Source organism: Brachyhypopomus gauderio, chromosome 15, assembly GCF_052324685.1.
Source record: "Brachyhypopomus gauderio isolate BG-103 chromosome 15, BGAUD_0.2, whole genome shotgun sequence".
In the NCBI taxonomy this organism is placed as follows: Eukaryota; Metazoa; Chordata; class Actinopteri; order Gymnotiformes; family Hypopomidae; genus Brachyhypopomus; species Brachyhypopomus gauderio.
In genome coordinates this window covers 20,513,518-20,532,890 of record NC_135225.1, presented here as the reverse complement: position 1 = coordinate 20,532,890, position 19,373 = coordinate 20,513,518, and the positions used below count along the sequence as shown (strand labels likewise).

Genomic DNA, 19,373 nt, shown 5'->3' with positions numbered 1-19,373 from the left:
ATGAACTAAACAAATAATACATATACAAATAATACAATTTTACAGCAGTTAACCAAATTTTTTTTTTATTATTTACAATGTTTTTCAAAACACACAAGAAATGTTAACACAAAAGCAAGTTTATCAGAACAAACACTAGCACATACATATTCTCAGATAAAAATTTCACAAATTCAAAACATGGCAATGTGCTTCACAGTAATGCATTACAACATTGGCCTTTCACTTCAAAATGTACTTGTCATATGGTAGAAGCACAAGATGTGTCACACAATCTGTAAAAGAACAGAAATTATGACTGTTAGATTATCACCACCTTCTTATCATGGGGCATATACCATCATACAACCACAAATCAGAAAAAGTTGGGACATTCTAAAAGTGAACACAGTGATGTGTAAATGCTTTTACCCATATTAGGTTGAAAATTGCCTCATGAATTTGATTATTTTAAAAAGCAATCATTTCAATTTTGATTCTTCAACCACACAAACGTTGGAAAAGTGTTCACTACAGTCATGTCATTCATTTCACAACAGCCACGAGACATTTCGGGACTCAAGACACTACGTCATGAAGCGACTCGGGTGTAATTTTGTCCCATTGTTCCTGCAAACAAGGCCCAAGGTGTGCAACAGCGATAGGTCTTCATTGTTGCATTTTGTGTTTCAAAATGCAACACGCACTCCGTGTTCGGGCCAGGTGGTGACTGTAGGCGGACCAGTCCCACACCTGCACCATTTTAGTCCGCAGCCATGCCCTCGTAATGCCCACAGAAAGCGATTTTGCATTGTCTTGTTGAAATATACATGCCCAGGAAGTGCGTCATCCTGGAGGCCGTGTACTGTATGTTGCTCGAAAATCTCTTTGTAACCTTTCAGCATTAATGGTGCGGTCACAGAACTGCACCTGTGTGTTTACGTTTGCAGGATTTAGCAGAAGCTAAGAAAATGGCTGTCATCTACTCATAGAATGCATCATTGACAGGACGATACGTTAGACCAGGGATGTCAAAGTCAAATACACCGAGGGCCAGAAAAACAAATTTGCTACAAGCCGAGGGCCGGACTGGTTCAATGTTTATTAAAACATATTAAAATGATTGCACATAGCCTATTGAACCAAGACCTAACACAGTGTATATTATTTTATGCTTAAATGAATAAAGCAATATTTTCTTATTTTCAAGTGAAAATATTTTTCAACAAGCAAACATGAATAAAGTAAAGGTTTGAAAAGTGCTGGAATTTAAGCTAAAGTACTTGAAAATGCTTGAAATTGTAACTACTTCGTTTCACAACAAATAACTATCTGACTGAACAGTTCTCTTGTATCTTGTAATTCCAGGACGAAACATGAGAGAACGTGAAGACGTTAATATTGGGCGTTTTGAAAATAAACAACCATTAAATAATGTGAATAAAAAGCGAATTATTTCGAATCATTTCGAATATATGTATAAATATTTAACTTAATTAAGTTTAACGTGCTGGGAAATATTGAAATGAACCTTGAAAGTGACGTACAAGTGCTTTAATTCCACCTTATAAAGATGTATGAACCCTGCAAACATGACTGTTCATTGCGCTGAGGCGCGGCGCGTGCAAAGTACAAAATTCGAGAGATGCACGACCTCGCGAATCGACAGCGCGCGAGACGCTCGCGCACGAGCTGAGCCACTGCGATTACGTTATTTTCGCCGCGCTGACCGCTTGTGCGCGCTGCAGTGACTTCGCGGGCTACCGTTGCATTGTGGGGAATGTAGTGTTTGTGCGTGCAAAACACCAGCGGGTGGCTGTGGCCTGCGGGCCGGTTCTAATAGTAATTAAATATCATCCAGGAGGCCATAGATAATCAATTCGGCCCGCGGGCCTTGACTTTGACATATGTGCGTTAGACCCAAAGATATCATTGAATGACTATAGTGCTAGACACAGGAGTTAAAGCCAATACCTAGACAAAATTACACAATGAGCACAGGTACAATACAACAGTTTAACTTTAGCAAAAGTTACAAACAACCCAATACCACAACAGACCCTGGGTTTGTACTTGTTGCTCATAACAGGCTGGATGGTTCTTTTCTTCTTTCGTCTGGAGCAGAGGGCATCCATTTCTTCAAAAAAAGACTAAATATTGATTTGTCTGACCTCATTACACATGTCCACTGTGCAAAAGTCCATCCCAGATGCCCGTGAGCTCAGAGAACTCGAAGGCACTTCTGGACACGGTTAACATAAGATTCCCTTTGGCACAGTGAAGTTTTTAATGGCCTTTGCAGATGTAACTACATACTGTAGTGCTTGACAAAGGGCTGCTAATGTATCCTGAGACCATGTGGTTATATCGATTATAGATGAATGATGGTTTTTGGAAGGAGGTCATGGTTATTCAGTGTAGGTTTGTCCTTTAGGCACAGAAAGATTTTTGGAATCTTTTAATTACATTAAGCTGAAATATCCCAATCCCTACCAATCTTTCTTTGAGGAACACTGTTTTTAACGACGTATGTTAAAGACTAGGCCTTCCCTGAATGTTGCTTTTGGACCAAATCATAATTACAGTCACATGTGAACATCACCTGTTTCAATTCGCCTCGTTGCATAAATATTTTACTTCATTACTATCCCTAAAATGCCCCAAAGCCAATTTTGTGGAATGTGTTACAGGGCTAAATGTAAGGAATATGGATGCATATTTATAAATGCGAAAAGCTGACCATATTAACCATTAAATGTGTGTACATACTTGTGTACACACTGTCTGCAACAAAACACAAGTCAGAGTTAATGTAAAAACACACAGAGTTAATGTAAAAGTGCTTTCTTATTTCACTTGCACTCTCCATGCTGTCCCAACTTTTGCTGGCATGAGGGTCCACATGTGAAACCACATCCTTACCTAAAATCCATCGTTCTGACAGACACTTGGTCCCTTCGGGCTTCTTGCCCTTGTACTCCCCGATACAGAGGCCCGCCTGCCGGACGGTCCGGCTCACGGCGCCCCCGCAGAGCTGGATGAGCTCCCCCAGACTGTGGGAGGGCGGCTGGGACAGCGGCGCCACGAACATGAGCGGCTGATCCTGGAACAGGTCCTGCTGGTGCTCCCCAGCAGACAGATGCTGCTGCAGTCGGCATATCTGTACGAAACATGACGGCCTGTGTTATACCAAACAGACCCTAGGTTTGTAAGTTTAGGTTTTGCATTCTCAGCACAACAAATGTCCTAAATACTCTGCTGAGGTAAGCTTGTACAGTTGTGTACATCTTTCAGTATTTCAGAACTCTACATGGACACCAAGCATGACGCAAAATATTTCTGAACAAAGGCACATTAGCTCTCGTAAACCAGTGTAAATGTAAGTTGAGCGGAAAGTTACATTCACTTAACAGAAAACAAGACCAGTTGACAGAAAACCTTGCAGCTCACGATCTGCACAACAAATGACACATAAATATGCATGCAGTAATTATGATCAGGCATGACACTGTAGCAATTTATAAGAGCTTACTGAAATCTGCACCTATTGTTGCTGTTTGAGTGGCACCACACTACACACATGGTAATAGTAGTCAATGTATCTGCCATTATGTTTTCTATATTATAGGCCTATGTCTGCAAAATCTTTAGAATTAAATACAGAATTCAGATCCAGAGGCCTCAGTCAAACTAATAAAGTCCGTCTTTTGAAGATCAACACATTTTAACATCAAAACAAAAAGGACTAAAATATACACTGTGCTCATGCCGCATATGCGCTGCTCCTTTGAATCAGCCCACATAGTGGATGATGGGAACTCCATTGTGCTAGGTATGCTGGGGACATGGGTTTCGTGACACCGGCTGCCACAGCTCCCAGTTTGCAGCCGAAAGGCGGAACACATCAAAGATCACATGCGACGTGCCGTCCGTGCCTCGTTTCAGCCCTGATCCGGGCGGGCCGCACTCCCCTGCTTAGACGTCTGAATGGAGTGAGCGTACAGGCGTTTTGAGCTGGCATGGCTGACACATTCACGCTGCTATGGAGGGCCTTTGGTGGGGAGGGGGCCCGGGACATGCCCCGTGACCATCACGGGTCAGCGCCAAGGCTGAAAGGGACAATCTGCTCCGGTTAACAAATATGCCTGGTGCAGGGCAACATGCACAGCAACGGTCGTTAAAAACTGAAGAATTACGGCTGAGTACTGTGGAAGGCTTTTAAACAGATTCCCTTGTAGTATATAGAGCATAGCATATGGAGTATAGTATACGGAGTACATAAGTACGCTTTGGTTGGTTTAATACTTTAAATACAGAATCAAGCAATAAAAGTGGGGAAAATAAGTATTTAGTCAGTCACCAATTGTTGCACCACATGATAAAAGTTCTCCCACTTAAAATGATGAGAGAGGCCTGTAATTGATATCATAGGTAGACCTCAACTATGAGAGACAAAATGTGAAAAAAATTTGAGAAAATCATATTGTCTGACTTTTAAAGAATTTATTTGCAAATAATGGTGAAAAATAAGTATTTGGTCACCTACAAACAAGCAAGATTTCTGGCTGTCACAGACCTGTAACTTCTTTTTTAAGAGGCTCCTCTTTCCCCCACTCATGACCTGTATTAATGGCACCTGTTTGAAGTGGTTAACAGTATAAAAGACACCTGCCCACAACCTCAAACAGTCACACTCCAAACTCCACTATGGTGAAGACGAAAGAGCTGTCGGAGGACACCAGAAACCGAATTGTAGGCTGGGAAGACTGAATCTGCAATAGGCAAGCAGCTTGGTGTGAAGAAATCTACTGTGGGAGCAATAATCAGAAAATGGAAGACCTACAAGACCACTACTAATCTCCCTCGATCTGGGGCTCCACGCAAGATCTCAGCCCGTGGGGTCAAAATGATCACAAGAACGGTGAGGAAAAATCCCAGAACCACAAGGGGGGATCTAGTAAATGACCTGCAGAAAGCTGGGACCAATGTTACAAAGGCTACCATCAGCAACACACTACGACGCCAGGGACTCAGATCTTGCAGTGCCAGACGTGTCCCCCTGCTTAAGCCAGTCCATATCCAGGCACGTCTGAAGTTTGCTAGAGAGCATTTCGATGTTCCAGAAGAGTATTGGTAGAATGTCATATGGTCAGATGAAACCAAAGTAGAACTATTTGGTAAAAACACAACTCGTCGTGTTTGGAGGACAGTGAATGCTGAGTTGCATCCACCATTATTTGCAAATAAATTCTTTAAAAGTCAGACAAAATGATTTTCTCAATTTTTTTTTCACATTTTGTCTCTCATAGTTGAGGTCTACCTATGATGTCAATTACAGGCCTCTCTCATCTTTTTAAGTGGGAGAACTTGCACAATTAGTGACTGACTAAATACTTATTTTCCCCACTGTATCTGAAGGGCATTTTATAGATGTTTTTGTTTCAACAATGAATGTGTAAAACCTGAACAGTGTCTTTAGAAATATGCGACTTATATTTCAATGACCTTACACTCCATATTCAGCATATTAATAACCATACCATCCATCACCGTGATACAAGTTTGATACAAATGGCATCTGAACATCAAAATCGAAACTCTATGCTTAATTTCAAAACAGCATTCCAGAGTCGAACGCCGCCGGAATCAACAAGCCCGGATGTTGCCATAGCGCTAGCGAACCAACGGTCTCCTGCTAAATCACAGGAAAAAACTAGATTCCTGAACTGGTTCCGATGACAAATCTCCTGATCCGAATTAAACAGACGGAGCTTAGAATGTTTTAAACTCTGTTTAAGAAAAAGGAGGACGTGCTGTCATTTCCTTCCTCGCATGGCTTCCTTTAAACATGAAACGGCTGAAGCAAACAGCAGCCTCCCACGTGGGGGGTGGAGGGGGTGTGGGGGGGGCGGAGGAAGGAGCAGGAAGGTGATTCAGCCCGAGCACCTGAGCTGCGGCATGCACGCCTGTCCTTTGAAACGCCGTCTTCCTCTCCGTCCACCGGCCATGTTCAGCACACTTCCAGGACGCTGGTCCCCTCAGCACTCCCGTCTGACTTCAGATCAGCCTCGTCTGAGCGTTCGGTCGCAAGAGTTCCGTCTATCCGTGGCGCACCGGCAGGGTTTGAATACGGAACTTTGCTTTTGCGCAGAGGCGGTTTCAAGGTCTCTTAAGGGCCAAGGGCGGCAAAGCACAGCTTAAACAAACACAGAGGACATTAGCATCCAGCACCTGCTGTAAAAGTTCAATGTTCGCAGCAGAGGGCAAAATAACCTCTCCATAAAAACTATGACGTAGATGACATGGAAAGTTTTGATGCTCATCCCAGAAAAATGTCCTCTCAGGTGTTAATGGAAGTGACGCTTTAAGCCACAGGAGCGCTATGGTGATGTGTGTTCTGAAAAGACCCCCCAAGGGGTTAAAAGACAAAACATCCTCTGAGCTGAATTATTTCCTCCCCATGACACCTGGCGTCCCTCATCCGTCATGTCGCTCTACGAGCTGCGTGCGATCATTGTCAGTAAGAGATTTTTTGACGGTTTGCTGCTCCCGACTTTGCTGTTCCAATGCTGCCCAAGAGTGTTTAAGACTTGACCGCGCGCATATAAACTCGAGATCTTAAAGGACTACAAGTCATTTTTAACTGAGAGGATGAGAATTTATTTTAGTGATGCTATAAAAATGTATGTGCCTGTGATCACATTACTAGCTTATTATACAGCTTATTATAATATTTTTGTGTGTGCAAATCCACTTCTGAGGTTAAAGAGCTTGATCAAAGGCTAAAGAGCATTTATCAGTAAATATTTCTTACTCAAAAGATATTTTTTACCGACTTTGTACTAAACAGCTTTAAACCAAATATTCTACCAGTTTACCACAGTCCAGCTGTATAAGAACTAAAACACACAAGGCTGTAAGCAGAATCATGAGAATAAAGGACTGAGAAAATTTAAAAGCCAATAATGGGAAAAATGCAAGTTTGACCATATCAGCCATTTTGTGAACTTAAGATGAAATATTTTTAACTAATGCATTACTAGAGATGAGGAATCGTATTAAGATGACATGAGAAATGCTTAACAAATGACTTCTTTCTGAGTGAGAGCCAGAGAGCTGTCTGCCATTATAAACAACGGCATTTGGGATTTTCTTCTATAATGTTCCTGATATAGCAACGCTCTGTGACAGGAAATAGAAGCAAGTGCCTTCTGAAGGCAATCAAGAAACATCAAAAATGATGCGAGGGACAATTCAAACATCTCAATTACACACGGTCTCAGATTCTTATAACATTAAACCCTGGTTCCTCTCAGAAGGTGTGGGGGGAGGGTCCCATCAAAGCCAACGCAGGCAGCTGCATCCTGAGGAACTTTTTTAGTGTGGCAGTCTCGAAGAAAAACACAAATACTGCCTTTGTTGTCCTCTCTTCTCCCATGGGCCTGATCCCAGTGTTTGGGCTATCTCTGGAGTAGGAGCAATACTGAAGGAGCATCCAGCAGGAAGTGTTTAATTAGTGCTGCTTGCTCCTGTCTGGCTAAAATGATTCTCGGGTTTTGCTCCGCTCTGCAAGGACGGTGGGTCGGTGGGAGGGGCCTGGGCCCCGTTCCCGTGGCCACAGGAGCACAGCAGCTCAGACGAGCGCAGAGCGATGAAGGGGAGAACACATGCTGAGAGTGGGGGGGACCCGCTGAGTGACGCTCTACTACTACACGCCGACGTTTGTCTCCACCCCCTGCTTTTGGGCGGCGTTATAAATGAAACCTGTGCTCAGTGAAGACAACATCTGGGACAGGGAGATTCACGCAAGCACAGCACGAGAGTGATCAGCATTGAAGCTTCAGAAACTCTTGACACAAAAAGTGAAAAACACATCTATCTTTAGAAGAAAAAATGCTGAACGCGGGAACAATCTTTTTGAGCATCTGTTTCACCGTGGGAGGAGGGTATTCGACCGGCAAGAAGCAGTATCAGATTCAGAACGGGCCATGCAGCTACACTTTTCTCCTGCCGGAGCAGGAGGGCTGTCCGTCCAACAGCTACAGCAACCTGGTGCAGAGGGACGACCCGGCCGAATACGAGCAGTCGGTCCAGAGGCTGGAGCAACTGGAGATCATCATGGAGAACAACACGCAGTGGCTGCTCAAGGTAAAGTCTCCTTCATCACTGAACGATCAGGGTCATTTATCCACTTGGTCTCACCGCTCGCGTCGGACGCTGGCGTGGTGCTCAGGGGAGTAGGAAACAGGGCTGACGGCCGCACCTGCTGTGGGCTCATTCAAAGTTAGAGAAGTTATAGAAGACGTGTTTACTCTGTTTCTTAAAGTCATGCTGTTGACATCACACAGTGGTGGATTAACGCCAGAAAGGTTGTATGTTCTGGATCGCAATACATTTATATCCATGGTATGTTTGAGGATGGGTGTTCAATGTTTCATAATGAAGTTGTGAAGAAGAGATATTGTTTTTTTACACTGAAGCTAAGCACTCAAACATACACCAGCTGTTTAACTCGGGGTAGTGACAGGACTTGCAGTTTGAGACAGGACAATTTAAGACAGGTATACTAGGTCTCACAAGTAGGAAGAGTGTGTGTGTGTGTGTGTGTGTGTGTGTATTCATGAAGTTAAAAATGCAGTGAATGAGCACATGGACAATACCCCAAAGATTTAAACATTTAATTGGATCTCACCCCCATATCTGAAGAGACCCAGAGGTTTGGGAACTATACAAACTGCACCTACATTCTACAAGAAAATGACACATTTAAAAATAAAAGTGATGAATGAACAGGAAATATTTCACTGTAGTGCTCATGGTCATAACTGGCAGAAATAGTTACAAAGTCCTATAGAAGACTTACAGAATTTGCATTAAATTCACAAACTCGTTAGCAAAACTGAATAAACTCATTAGCAAAACTGAATAACTTTCAATCCATAACCCTGAGCACTTATAAGAAGCAAACTTGTATATTCCTCAGTGACAAAGGCAACTGGGCTTGCAAATAAAGCTTATAAAAAGATCCTTAGCAGTAATTCATTGATTCATTCATCTCCTGCATGTTCTCAGGGATGTGATTTTAGGAACCCGTGTGGAATCCCAAAATGGGACATGCTACAATGTTACATGCTACAATGTTACATGTTACAATGTTACAATGTTTCAGCATAACAGAAACCAGCTCTCTGGTGAAGAAGAGAAAAAAAGACAACTTAAAAAAAAAAGAGAGAAAAAAAGGAATCATTGTCTATTGAAGTTCAGCATGTGAAACTGCTTTTGTGGTAATTCACAGACTGTTAAACAGTCAGGTGTGTTATCACCAAGTGGAAAAAGACCTAACTTGTTCCTGCCAAAATATACTCGAAAGCTGACATGATGACATGATAATAGTTTGAATGCTAAGATGCCTCAACATGTATTAAAGAAACAAGCCAAAATCTTTAAATTCTTCACAAAAAATTATGGAAATACCATTAATACCATTATGCTAGGTTGGGAAGGGGGTGTTGGGAAGAGAGACAGTGTGGAGAATGGGGGAACAAAACAACGTATACAGATTTTATAGCATAGCTTCCTTTAGGTTGCAAGGTTGACGGTTTACTGACATGATCCGTAAACTCAGAGGAAAGGCACTTCCTCTTAGCGGTGCTTTCGAGCCCCGTAAGTCAAGGTCAGAGGAAAGCATTGACCTCATCTGGCGTAAAGTCATGCCACAGAATCTCACCGTTTTTGATTCATTAGCGGCACTTCATTGTGCTGCCGTGACGGTAATGTGTGTCACTCACACATGGTCACACTTTCGTGTAAACAGAGCGTTTCCTAATGGTATTCCTAGTGGCATAAATAGCGTAAACAACTGATTAGATCATTCAGCCAGTGGAATGTCTTGATCACAGTTCCAAGGACACGTGCGTTTGTTTTCCACAAAACAAGTGGGACGGAGCTCCAGAAAGGAAGACAAACAAAATTAGCACTGATTGCCGAAGTCGTCGCATTTGTCATTACTTAACAAGGAAGAGTTAAATATACCCTAACTGCAGTAGGAGAAAACTTGCCTTCCGGAAGGCTTTAATTCGAATAACGCAAACACCGGGGAGAGCGTGTGCAACAAGGCCACCCTGTTTCCCTCCCTGTCACGATACAGAAATGTTTTCATCGAGGATGCAACCCGTCACTCGTCATGTCCATCCTGTTTGTTTGAGCACAGAACTGCCGAGAGGAAGAACTGCTTTTCAGGAAGAGCATGAAGACTAGATGAGCACCAAACGTGCTGCCTCTTCCCCACGATGCAAACAGGCACGCAGGACTTAGATTTTAATATAAGCGAAATGACATTCTTTAAAAGGGGTTTAAAAAGCAGCTAGACTAATTTACAGCAAATCCATTTAAAGCACAAGGAATCATGGAGTCAACAGGTTCCATGATTTATACATATAAAAAAAACTCCTATAGCAGACAAAAATTTTTTACCCTGAGTTGTTATGATAATGTGTTAGGTTTCCATTCTGAAATAGACAGGCAATGCCTTGAATGTTTAAGGTTAACCACAAATTAATGCTAGGACACCTACGAGGAGAACACCCCCTGTTCACTATATATGAAGCTCATGCAAAACCTCAGAAAACAACAAAACTGAACGTCCATAAGCCAAGAAGGAACGACAAAAAGCATGTTCCAATAAATATGAGAATACTGATCACACCAACAGTCAAGTCACATTTGGCGTTATGGCTCTATTTGAAAAGGGTTATGACCCTTTCATTACAAGATCCAATTACTGCTCGTCAATGAGCTCTGAAACTTAATACACCCTGTAGCATATTAAAACTCTCTGAACCAGAACAAAGCTGCCGCCATCTTCAATGAACACCACTGTGATTTAGCCCAAATTGCTTCCAAAAAAGACTCACTTATACTCTAAGCAGAGTAGAAATGGTCTAGAATCTTGTTGGTTAAGGAGGGGAGAGGGGGTGTGACTGAAATTTATGGGGGGAAATTTGGTGATGTAACTTATCTATTCAAAATCCTGTGTGCTGTATTAAGGGCAATGATTACAGCTTCTAAAAAAGCTCTATAGTCATCCACAGTGATAATGATCCACAGTGAGTGCAGTTGCATGTTCCTGCCAGATGTCTTAAAGATAGCGGCTGCATTTCCTATATATGTTCCTGATTCTTTAAGCAGCTTCTCTAGGGACCAACTCCATCTGTAGTCCTGTTACTGAATACAATAGCGATATATATTAGGAAGAACAAAGACCCTGCGATGTATCACCACACCAGATTAAGATCATAGCCCAGCCAAAGGACATAAGAGATCCTGTTTTAGCGCCCCCACGGCTGGTCTCCTGTGTCTCAGCCTGAGCTTCTGCGTCTGATCACTTCCACAGCTGGAGAGCTACATCCAAGAGAGCCTGAGACAAGACATGGCCCAGTTTCAGCATGAGGCAGTGCACAACCACACGGCCACCATGATCGAGATCGGCGCCAGCCTCTTGACTCAGACGGCGGAGCAGACGCGTAAGCTCACCACGGTGGAAGCCCAGGTAGGAATTCTGGAGTCTTCACCCTGATCATACGTGTAATGGGGGTACTGACTTAAACTACAACTTCAAACACCTGGGCAAAAGATGCACATCGATGCAGGCCTATGAATTTTGATCCATCCTCTGTATCTGGTCAGGCATTGTCATAATTCCAGCTACCACGCCTCACAGATAGATCCCATGTAGACAACACACTGACCAGGGGTTTTCTGCTGAGTTCAGCACCAGAAACCATGTGCAGCGACTCAGCAGAAGGATTGAACATTGAGGCATACAGACCTACGTTTAAAGTGTCCCCGTTACCCAACCTCGACCTATCAAACACCAGAAAGGCCTATGCTAAGACCCACCGAGTGATATATGAACAGTTCCCTACTTACAGTTAAGGTCTTTCACACATTGCTGCTCATTGGGCAAACAATACCACCTCTTATGTAACTGGTCATAACGGGGTCATCCTTACCGAGCAAAAGCCTAAAAGCCTAAACAGTCAGATCACCATCATGATAAACGCTGGTATGTGATATCAACTGTAGCCTATTCAAGAGCATTACAATGAGCTGTGGAACTGCGTCTAGAGCAGACTATTCTGGGGAGAAAAGTGCAACTGGCAAAATGCATTGTATACATAATGAGTCATATTCTTCTAACCGAGAAGGGTGCGCGCTTTACGTAATCACACCACAAATGGAAGAACACCTTCAACATGGAGTCATACCGAGTGAAGCCTTTACTGAGTGAATATGAACAGTAGTGAAAACAAAAATTTATCCCTAGAGATCTCATGGCCTTAATTACATAAGCGTTCAAGAACCAAGGCTCTGCCAAATGCTTCACTTAATAGCACATCTTTTCAAGGCCGTTACAATTAATACGCGGGCTTATCTGAGGTACTTTCTGTGGGAAACACCATGTCTGTTTCATCTTTAGGTTATAAACCAAACAAGCCGGCTAGAGCTTCAACTTCTTGAGAATTCAATCTCAACAAATAAACTGGAAAAAGAGATGATCTTGCAAACGAACGAAATAAACAAACTGAGTGAAAAAAACAGGTGAGAAGTACTTCTTTTAACCCATGTGAATTTTGTAAAAATTCTTTCACATACTTATTAGATTTTGCCACACACATTATATTCCTGAGTATTAGACCTTCCCCACATCATAATATTCGCAGCTCTTTCGACTCAAAGTTCTCAACTCAAATGCACCAATAGAACACCACAAACTGTGGCCCATGTTACGTGGTGCACGTCACTATGACCAACGGCCATAGGATTTAGCAGAAGCCGCTGTGCGTGTTTCTTAGCTCGGTCTTCTCTTCGTCCCTTGCAGCTTCCTGGAGAAACGCGTGGAGGAGATGGAGGGTCAGAGGCAGGAGGAGCTGAAGAGCCTCCAGCAGGAGAAGGAGCAGCTGAAGCAGCTGGTGGAGAAGCAGACCAGCGTCATCACGCAGCTCCAGGAGCAGCTGGAGCAGACCTCCTCCCACAACTCCGCCATGCAGCGGCAGCAGCAGGAGCTGACGGAGACCGTCAACAGCCTGATCCACACCATCTCCGTGCCCACACGTGAGAGACCACGCCAGCACACCAGACCATGTTCAAAACGCTCAGGAAGTTCTTCACGTGGTCTTCACGTGCTCTAAGCTCCCCCATAGAATGAGAGAACTTCACATCTCATTTTTACTTTCAGACCACACACACAATGTCCCTCAACTTAAATATGAGTATGTGCAAAACAACAGCAGCAAACAATGTATTAACTGCTATTCTGTACATTCAGCTGGAAAATCTGCAATGATGCAAGACACCCCGTCACAGTACAAGGACTGCACGGCAGTCTTTAAGTCGGGAAACAAAGAGAGCGGAGTCTACACACTTACTGTACCTGAGACAAAAGAGCAAATCAAGGTATGAAACCTTCATCGTTTTAACACACCATATCCGTGGAAAGAGACAGGAGCTAATTTAACATGATTCACAGTTACATGTATCACTGGATAAGAATCAAGCAGAAGGTGGAAGTCAAGTGACTTCTGGGGAATTTCTATTACTGCACACCAAGAACGCCTCAGTCTCTCTTGTTGAAGTTAGCTTTGCGCATGCTTCTGTTGACGGGAACCATCTCCTAAGATACTTTTCATGAAAAGTAATTTAAGTTTGGCAATTTAACAGCCTTTTAACAGACATCTTAATGTTCTAAGAAAGTGAAAGAACAAAGTTTGCTGACTGTGAGAGAAATGTATGGCACAAGATCCGGCACACAAAGTTTTCAGACTATATGCAACTTGTACTGCTCCTACTTCCAGGCATACTGTGATATGGACACGGAGGGAGGCGGCTGGACAGTCCTGCAGAAACGCTTCAATGGGCTTGTTGACTTTCACCGTACGTGGAAAGAGTACAAAACGGTGAGTTTTGGACCAGCGGCGTGACTCGACACAAAAGGAAAAGTTGATAGTGCTGACCTCATCCTATGCTGCACAAGTCATGCGATAATCGAGTGCATCGTATTCACAGGCACTTAAACTAACGGTTAAAACCATCCGAAACGGTTCAGAAACTGCTTATCTTATTGAAGTCGATGTTAAACATGTTTGTTTTTTCTTCAAAGGGCTTTGGAGATGTATCAGGAGAACACTGGCTGGGAAACGAATATATCTCAAAGTTGACCAGTGAGCAGCAATATGTCCTCCGAATTGAGCTCTCGGATTGGGAGGGAAATTCAGGCTTCTCTCAGTACGACCAATTTTCCCTCAGCAACGAACAGCAGAACTACAGGTGAGGAAAAAGGTCTTGGCCAAAGCTGGCAAAAGTTTAGAAGTTCACTTGAAATTCATGGTGCGTTCAATTGCAAACTGCATTCGCTTCCTTTGATTGTCATGATAAATGGCGGAGGAGAGAGAGTGTATATACACAATTGCACTTTTATAAACATGTTGCTCATAGCCAGTTTTCATTCTGTCCCATAAGGCCGTGAAATCTCTGGAGAGGGGGCACGCTCTCGTCTAGGGTCCAAAGTAAATATTTTGCCATCTGGAAACAGCTATGGCCTATGAGATACAAAAACAGGACAACAGCCCAGAGCTGTCTATACTATTATCGCTTGCTCTGAAAAGAAAGCCAACTACTCTAGCCCTCGCTGTTTGACCCCGCGACAAAATTAAGCTAAAGGCAACACCACCTAACTTTTAATCCTTTGACAATAATGGAAAGGCAGACATACTGGACAACAGCAAGGATTTCCTGTTGCCTGTTTTAAAGTTCATAACAGACGGAACTTGGAGGGGAGGGGGGTGGTGGTGATGGGGGGTTAGCAGACAGAAACGAGTGGGCATGAGAGACACAGAGAGTGTAAAAGACAAAGAACCTGAATGTCATGGTTATGCAAAGACTGCGGGCTGATTTCAGGCATAACCTGACTTTACGGCAGAAAAAGAAACATGGCTTTTTATCTCCTCAAAGACCAGTGATGGAAACCCTAAAAAAGGGTCTGACAGGCTTTTTTTTTTTTTTTTTTTTTAATAAAAAAAATCTGATGGGATCCTCCACAGATAAAGCTGTAGAAGAGGTTTTTTCCCTCTCTTATATTCCTGCATGTTTTTCCATCAGCAAGCCAGTGTGAAGGAACTGATAGCCTAATCTGTTCTTACTGACTGCACCCCCCTCACCCCGCTTTCTGTAACAGTAATTATGGACTTCCTTCTGACATTGTGTATTTCTGCATTTCCAATTACACAGGATACACCTTAAAGGCTACAGTGGAACAGCAGGCAAAATCAGTAGCCTTGCCCAGCCAGGAAGTGATTTTAGCACAAAGGATGCAGACAATGACAAATGTGTTTGCAAGTGCTCACAACTAACCTCAGGAGGTAAGATCAGGTTGATTTCAAATGCCTCCATCCTTTAACTTAAACAAACTGTCCTGGTGCAGCTCTCAAATGCGCCCTGTGCATCCAAACTGACTTCTCAAGCTCATTCCTCAAAGCTCCCTTTTCTGAACCATGGTGCTTTTCCCCTCAAACGACGTGCAGAAGTTGAAAAACAACTTGCATTTTTTGTGTCTGGGTCACAACTCTCAAGCAAAAATTAGCCGGGACCTAATCACTGATCAGCCCTTCGGGGAATTCGGCCCCTTGTGAAAACTGAAATGACCAGTGTGGGAACTGCAGACACACAGAGCTTTGAGTAGAGGTTCTCCCCTCTTCCACTCCGCTTCTCCGGGCGTTCACAGCCCAGCGTTAGGTCACATCTCCTGGCAGGAGCTCTGCAGATGACTGGGCCTCAGGAGGCAGGGTTGGTGACGACTGGGTCTAACATGTTTAAAAGTTACACCCTAGGCAGACACGTAAGACAGAGATGAACTTACACCACCTTTAAGCTAAACGCATCACAACCCAAACGTTCTTCTGACAGAATAGCTAAGGAAAGTCCAGTAGATATTTATTTGGTTTGAAGTATTGTTTGTTTGACATCCACAGGTTGGTGGTTTGATGCCTGCGGTCCTTCTAATCTCAACGGAATATACTACCAGCAAGGGCAGAACACCAACCGCTTCAATGGTATTAAGTGGTACTACTGGAAAGGCTCGGGATATTCACTGAAGACGACTACTATGATGATTAGACCTGTGGACTTCTGAGCAACACATGGGGCAATGAGGCCAACGCGTGAGGCAATGAGACTTTCAAATCCAATACAAGATCTTGTATTTGGAGAGAAAAACTCTCGACATTTATCCACAGTTTCAGGCAAATGGCATTGCGTTTAGCAAAGGAAGCACTTATAAGAAAAGTACAGATTTAATGACTAGTTGAAACCAGCAAGTGTGTTTGTTAAACACAACCTGTTAAGAGTGTTAACTGAGTGTTCTTAAAGGAGGCTTCGCTGACACGTGGGGCCCACTGTGCTGCCTTTTACAGGACCCGTACTTGTGGACTGAATGTTTGATAGAGTATCCATTTTTTCATACAAACAGCTTCAAGCAGAAAAAAGTTATATTTTAGAGCATTTATATTTATTACTGTCAATGTCATACAGTTACTTACAATGATTAGGGTTTGATATTGACAATGCAACTATGGTACAAAAGTAAAGAAAACTGAAAATGATACAGAAGGGTTCCTAACATCTGCCTGGATATGTGTTATTAACGAAGCAAATGTTTGAAAAAATCTAAATTAAGATGCTCTTTTGTTTACAGAGGTTGAATGATTTGCAGTTTAGTTTATTTTTCTCTATTTAGTACAGATTTATTATTGAACATTTTTATAATGTCTGATATAACATTTCAAGGAAGCTTAATGGCATGTAACTAACTATGGCCCAATTAATTAATTTAATAATTTCATTACTGAAATTATTACTCTTCTTCAAAAACGAAGCTTTAAAGCTTTTGCTTGCTTCATAGGAAGAACTTACTTTCTCATACGTGTCTGAGATTTGGTATTAGGCCAGATACAGTATTTGGTAACGTTTAGGTTGCTAAAAGTACATTTTTCAGGTTAATTAAAAGCATACTTATATTCATATGAAGTTACTACTGACCTATTATGAAACAAACGGGTTGTTAATCCTGTGTACAATGAAAGTGAACCAAGCAGCTTTTCTTCAGAGTTGTGTGGCAGTTACCCGAGAATGCCAAATGAATAAAATCAGCTAGGGTGCCAAAGGATTGGCCAGTGCTAAACCAATCACACTGCTGCCTCAAGACATCCAACCTTTTAGTGTCACACAAGTAATGTCTTCAGAAATATATACTTATCACCATTAACAATGATGTTTAACACTGATTTTTACTGAAACGTTTGTTTCATTACCATTTACCACTACATTTTCAGCATTATTCTTCATTTCAGCAGTCAGGTGGTCTCACAGCCATTAACTACCAAGCACAGTTGGTTTTTTTTTTTTTATAAATTATTTTGTTCATAGTTTATATCTAGAGTACAACTATTGTCCAATGTAGGCTAACTTAAAAGTTTTTTTTTAGTTTCATTTAACAACTCTGGACTGAAGCGTTTGAGGGAGATAATGAGGGATATTTATTTGTTTGTATTACACATACTTAAAATTATGTATTTAAAGATGTATGTAATTTTATTTGAAGTCAAAACAGCATAAAAAAAAATTTTCACCTCAATGTGAATACTCAATTTTTTCCCATTCAATCACAATAAGCACTTTGCACTACAGTTCATAAGTAATTGCAGTAAAGTTAATAAGTAAATGCACAGTGGGTTTTAGATGTATTGGCTCTATACTGTCTATGTAATTAAACAATGTCCAAGAGATTAAAGTGCAGAATGTTGCTTTTAATATGAGTATTTACGTATTTCTATTAAGTGAACCATGTAAGCCACTTTATATACAGTGCTCCTGCTGTAAAGGACGATGAATAAAAAACTGACAACTTAGTTATTTCATAGCTAGCTAAGAGATAAAAAAATTGGAGCAGACATCAAACATGGTGTTTCCAACTGTTGTCTCAGATTTGCCCCTAAACACAAGGGGAAAAAGAGGTGCCAATGCCAGAAAAACAGACCTACGTAAGGCTGAAAACAAAATCATGAAGCGGCCAAGTGAACTTGTTTTCACTGATGTTTTGCTACCACTGTCAGCAAGTCACAAGACTGAAGAAAGCCACAATAAACAAGAATTAAAAATGGTTGCATTAGAGGCTGACAGCAGTCAACAGGCTATCAGGCCAAGAGATCAAGCAAAGATTGCATGCACAGATTGTTACTGGTTTTCAATCAAGCTCTTTTTTAAGTTTGTTTTTGTCAATAAGTGGTTTAGTCAATATATGCAGACTTAAATACTTTCAAATGTGTTGGATTGCTGAAATACAAACCAACCAAATGCAGATGGAGTAATATGTCCCAATATTTATGAACAGCACATTTCCATCAGTTACTGCAACAGTTTGACAGACTCTTGAGGCAACCATGGATGGCTGCGTAGCACCCAGAAACCCTACAGTAAGTGGAATGCAGCAGCAGACCAAATATGCATGTCCTTCCTACAAAAGGCCATTTTAGTGCAGGCAAAAGCAACAGGAACCCCACGGTAGCCCCTTTCTCTCCCTCTTTACTCTCCTCCAAGCAGGATGTCTACATTTCAGCCAAGTCTCCTTTTCAAACACTTCAATCCTTATTCACATTTCCTCATTAAAAGGATTCTGTGCAAGACCTTTCAAACTGTCAGGTGAAAAGAAGAAATGTTGAGTGGCTTCTTTCGATTCCAATTTGCTAATGTGCAAGACATTTCAAAACTGCAGCTGAAACACGGAAACTGCAGCTGAAACACGGTTGAAGTGTTTGGAGGCCTATCAATTCCAATTTGCTAATTTTGCCAATCTGAAAGGCCCGTTGAACACTGTATCTGAAACATGAATAATGATCTGAAAAGAACACAAGATTAAGGGACAAAAAGCCCAGAGATTAATGGTCCACAGATAAAAGGCAACACACAGCGTTCTTGTCTGCTTTAAGCACTTGACACGGATGTAACAGGCATAGAAAAAAGACACAAATTGAATTTCCAGCAGTCACTCCAATGTTAATTCTCATTCCACAATCCCTCTTCAATGGCCAGTGTAAGAGACAATGTTTTTATATACACCAGCTTTGAACACAATGCAACTGAACACTTAATTTTGTCAAAATAAATAAACACACAGTACTGACTTAGATTGTTCAGCTATGAATCCAGTCTCAACGATTTAGCAAATTTTCTAATTTAAAACAGATTTCACAAACTGTCAAGATGCAAGATTTTTCGTCACATGTGCAGTTGTAGTTGGTACAAAACACAGTAAAGGTGTTCAGAGGGCAGTGGTGACAGAGACA

The 19,373-nt window shown here is 42.0% G+C and overlaps 2 protein-coding genes across 3 annotated transcripts in view; one reads left to right on the top strand and one right to left on the bottom strand.

Annotated features, from left to right (window-relative positions):
* Positions 1–48: 48 nt before the first annotated feature.
* The window catches only part of mcph1 (microcephalin 1), a 29,896-nt gene continuing 10,571 nt past the window's right edge, over positions 49–19,373 (bottom strand). For both annotated transcript variants that reach the window (XM_076974313.1, XM_076974314.1), the window contains exons 14-15: positions 2,902–3,139; positions 49–275 (exon numbers count right to left, since the gene is read on the bottom strand). In XM_076974313.1, coding sequence (XP_076830428.1) covers positions 223–275; positions 2,902–3,139 — 291 coding nt within the window. In that variant the 3' untranslated portion in view covers positions 49–222. The remainder of the gene's footprint in view (positions 276–2,901; positions 3,140–19,373) is intronic.
* angpt2a (angiopoietin 2a) lies at positions 7,615–17,783 on the top strand. The gene is made up of 9 exons (XM_076974315.1): positions 7,615–8,127; positions 11,372–11,527; positions 12,458–12,579; positions 12,860–13,092; positions 13,307–13,434; positions 13,833–13,934; positions 14,138–14,304; positions 15,265–15,395; positions 16,005–17,783. Exons 1-9 carry the CDS (start codon positions 7,873–7,875, stop codon positions 16,163–16,165), a joined length of 1,455 nt encoding a protein of 484 aa, XP_076830430.1. The 5' UTR covers positions 7,615–7,872; the 3' UTR covers positions 16,166–17,783.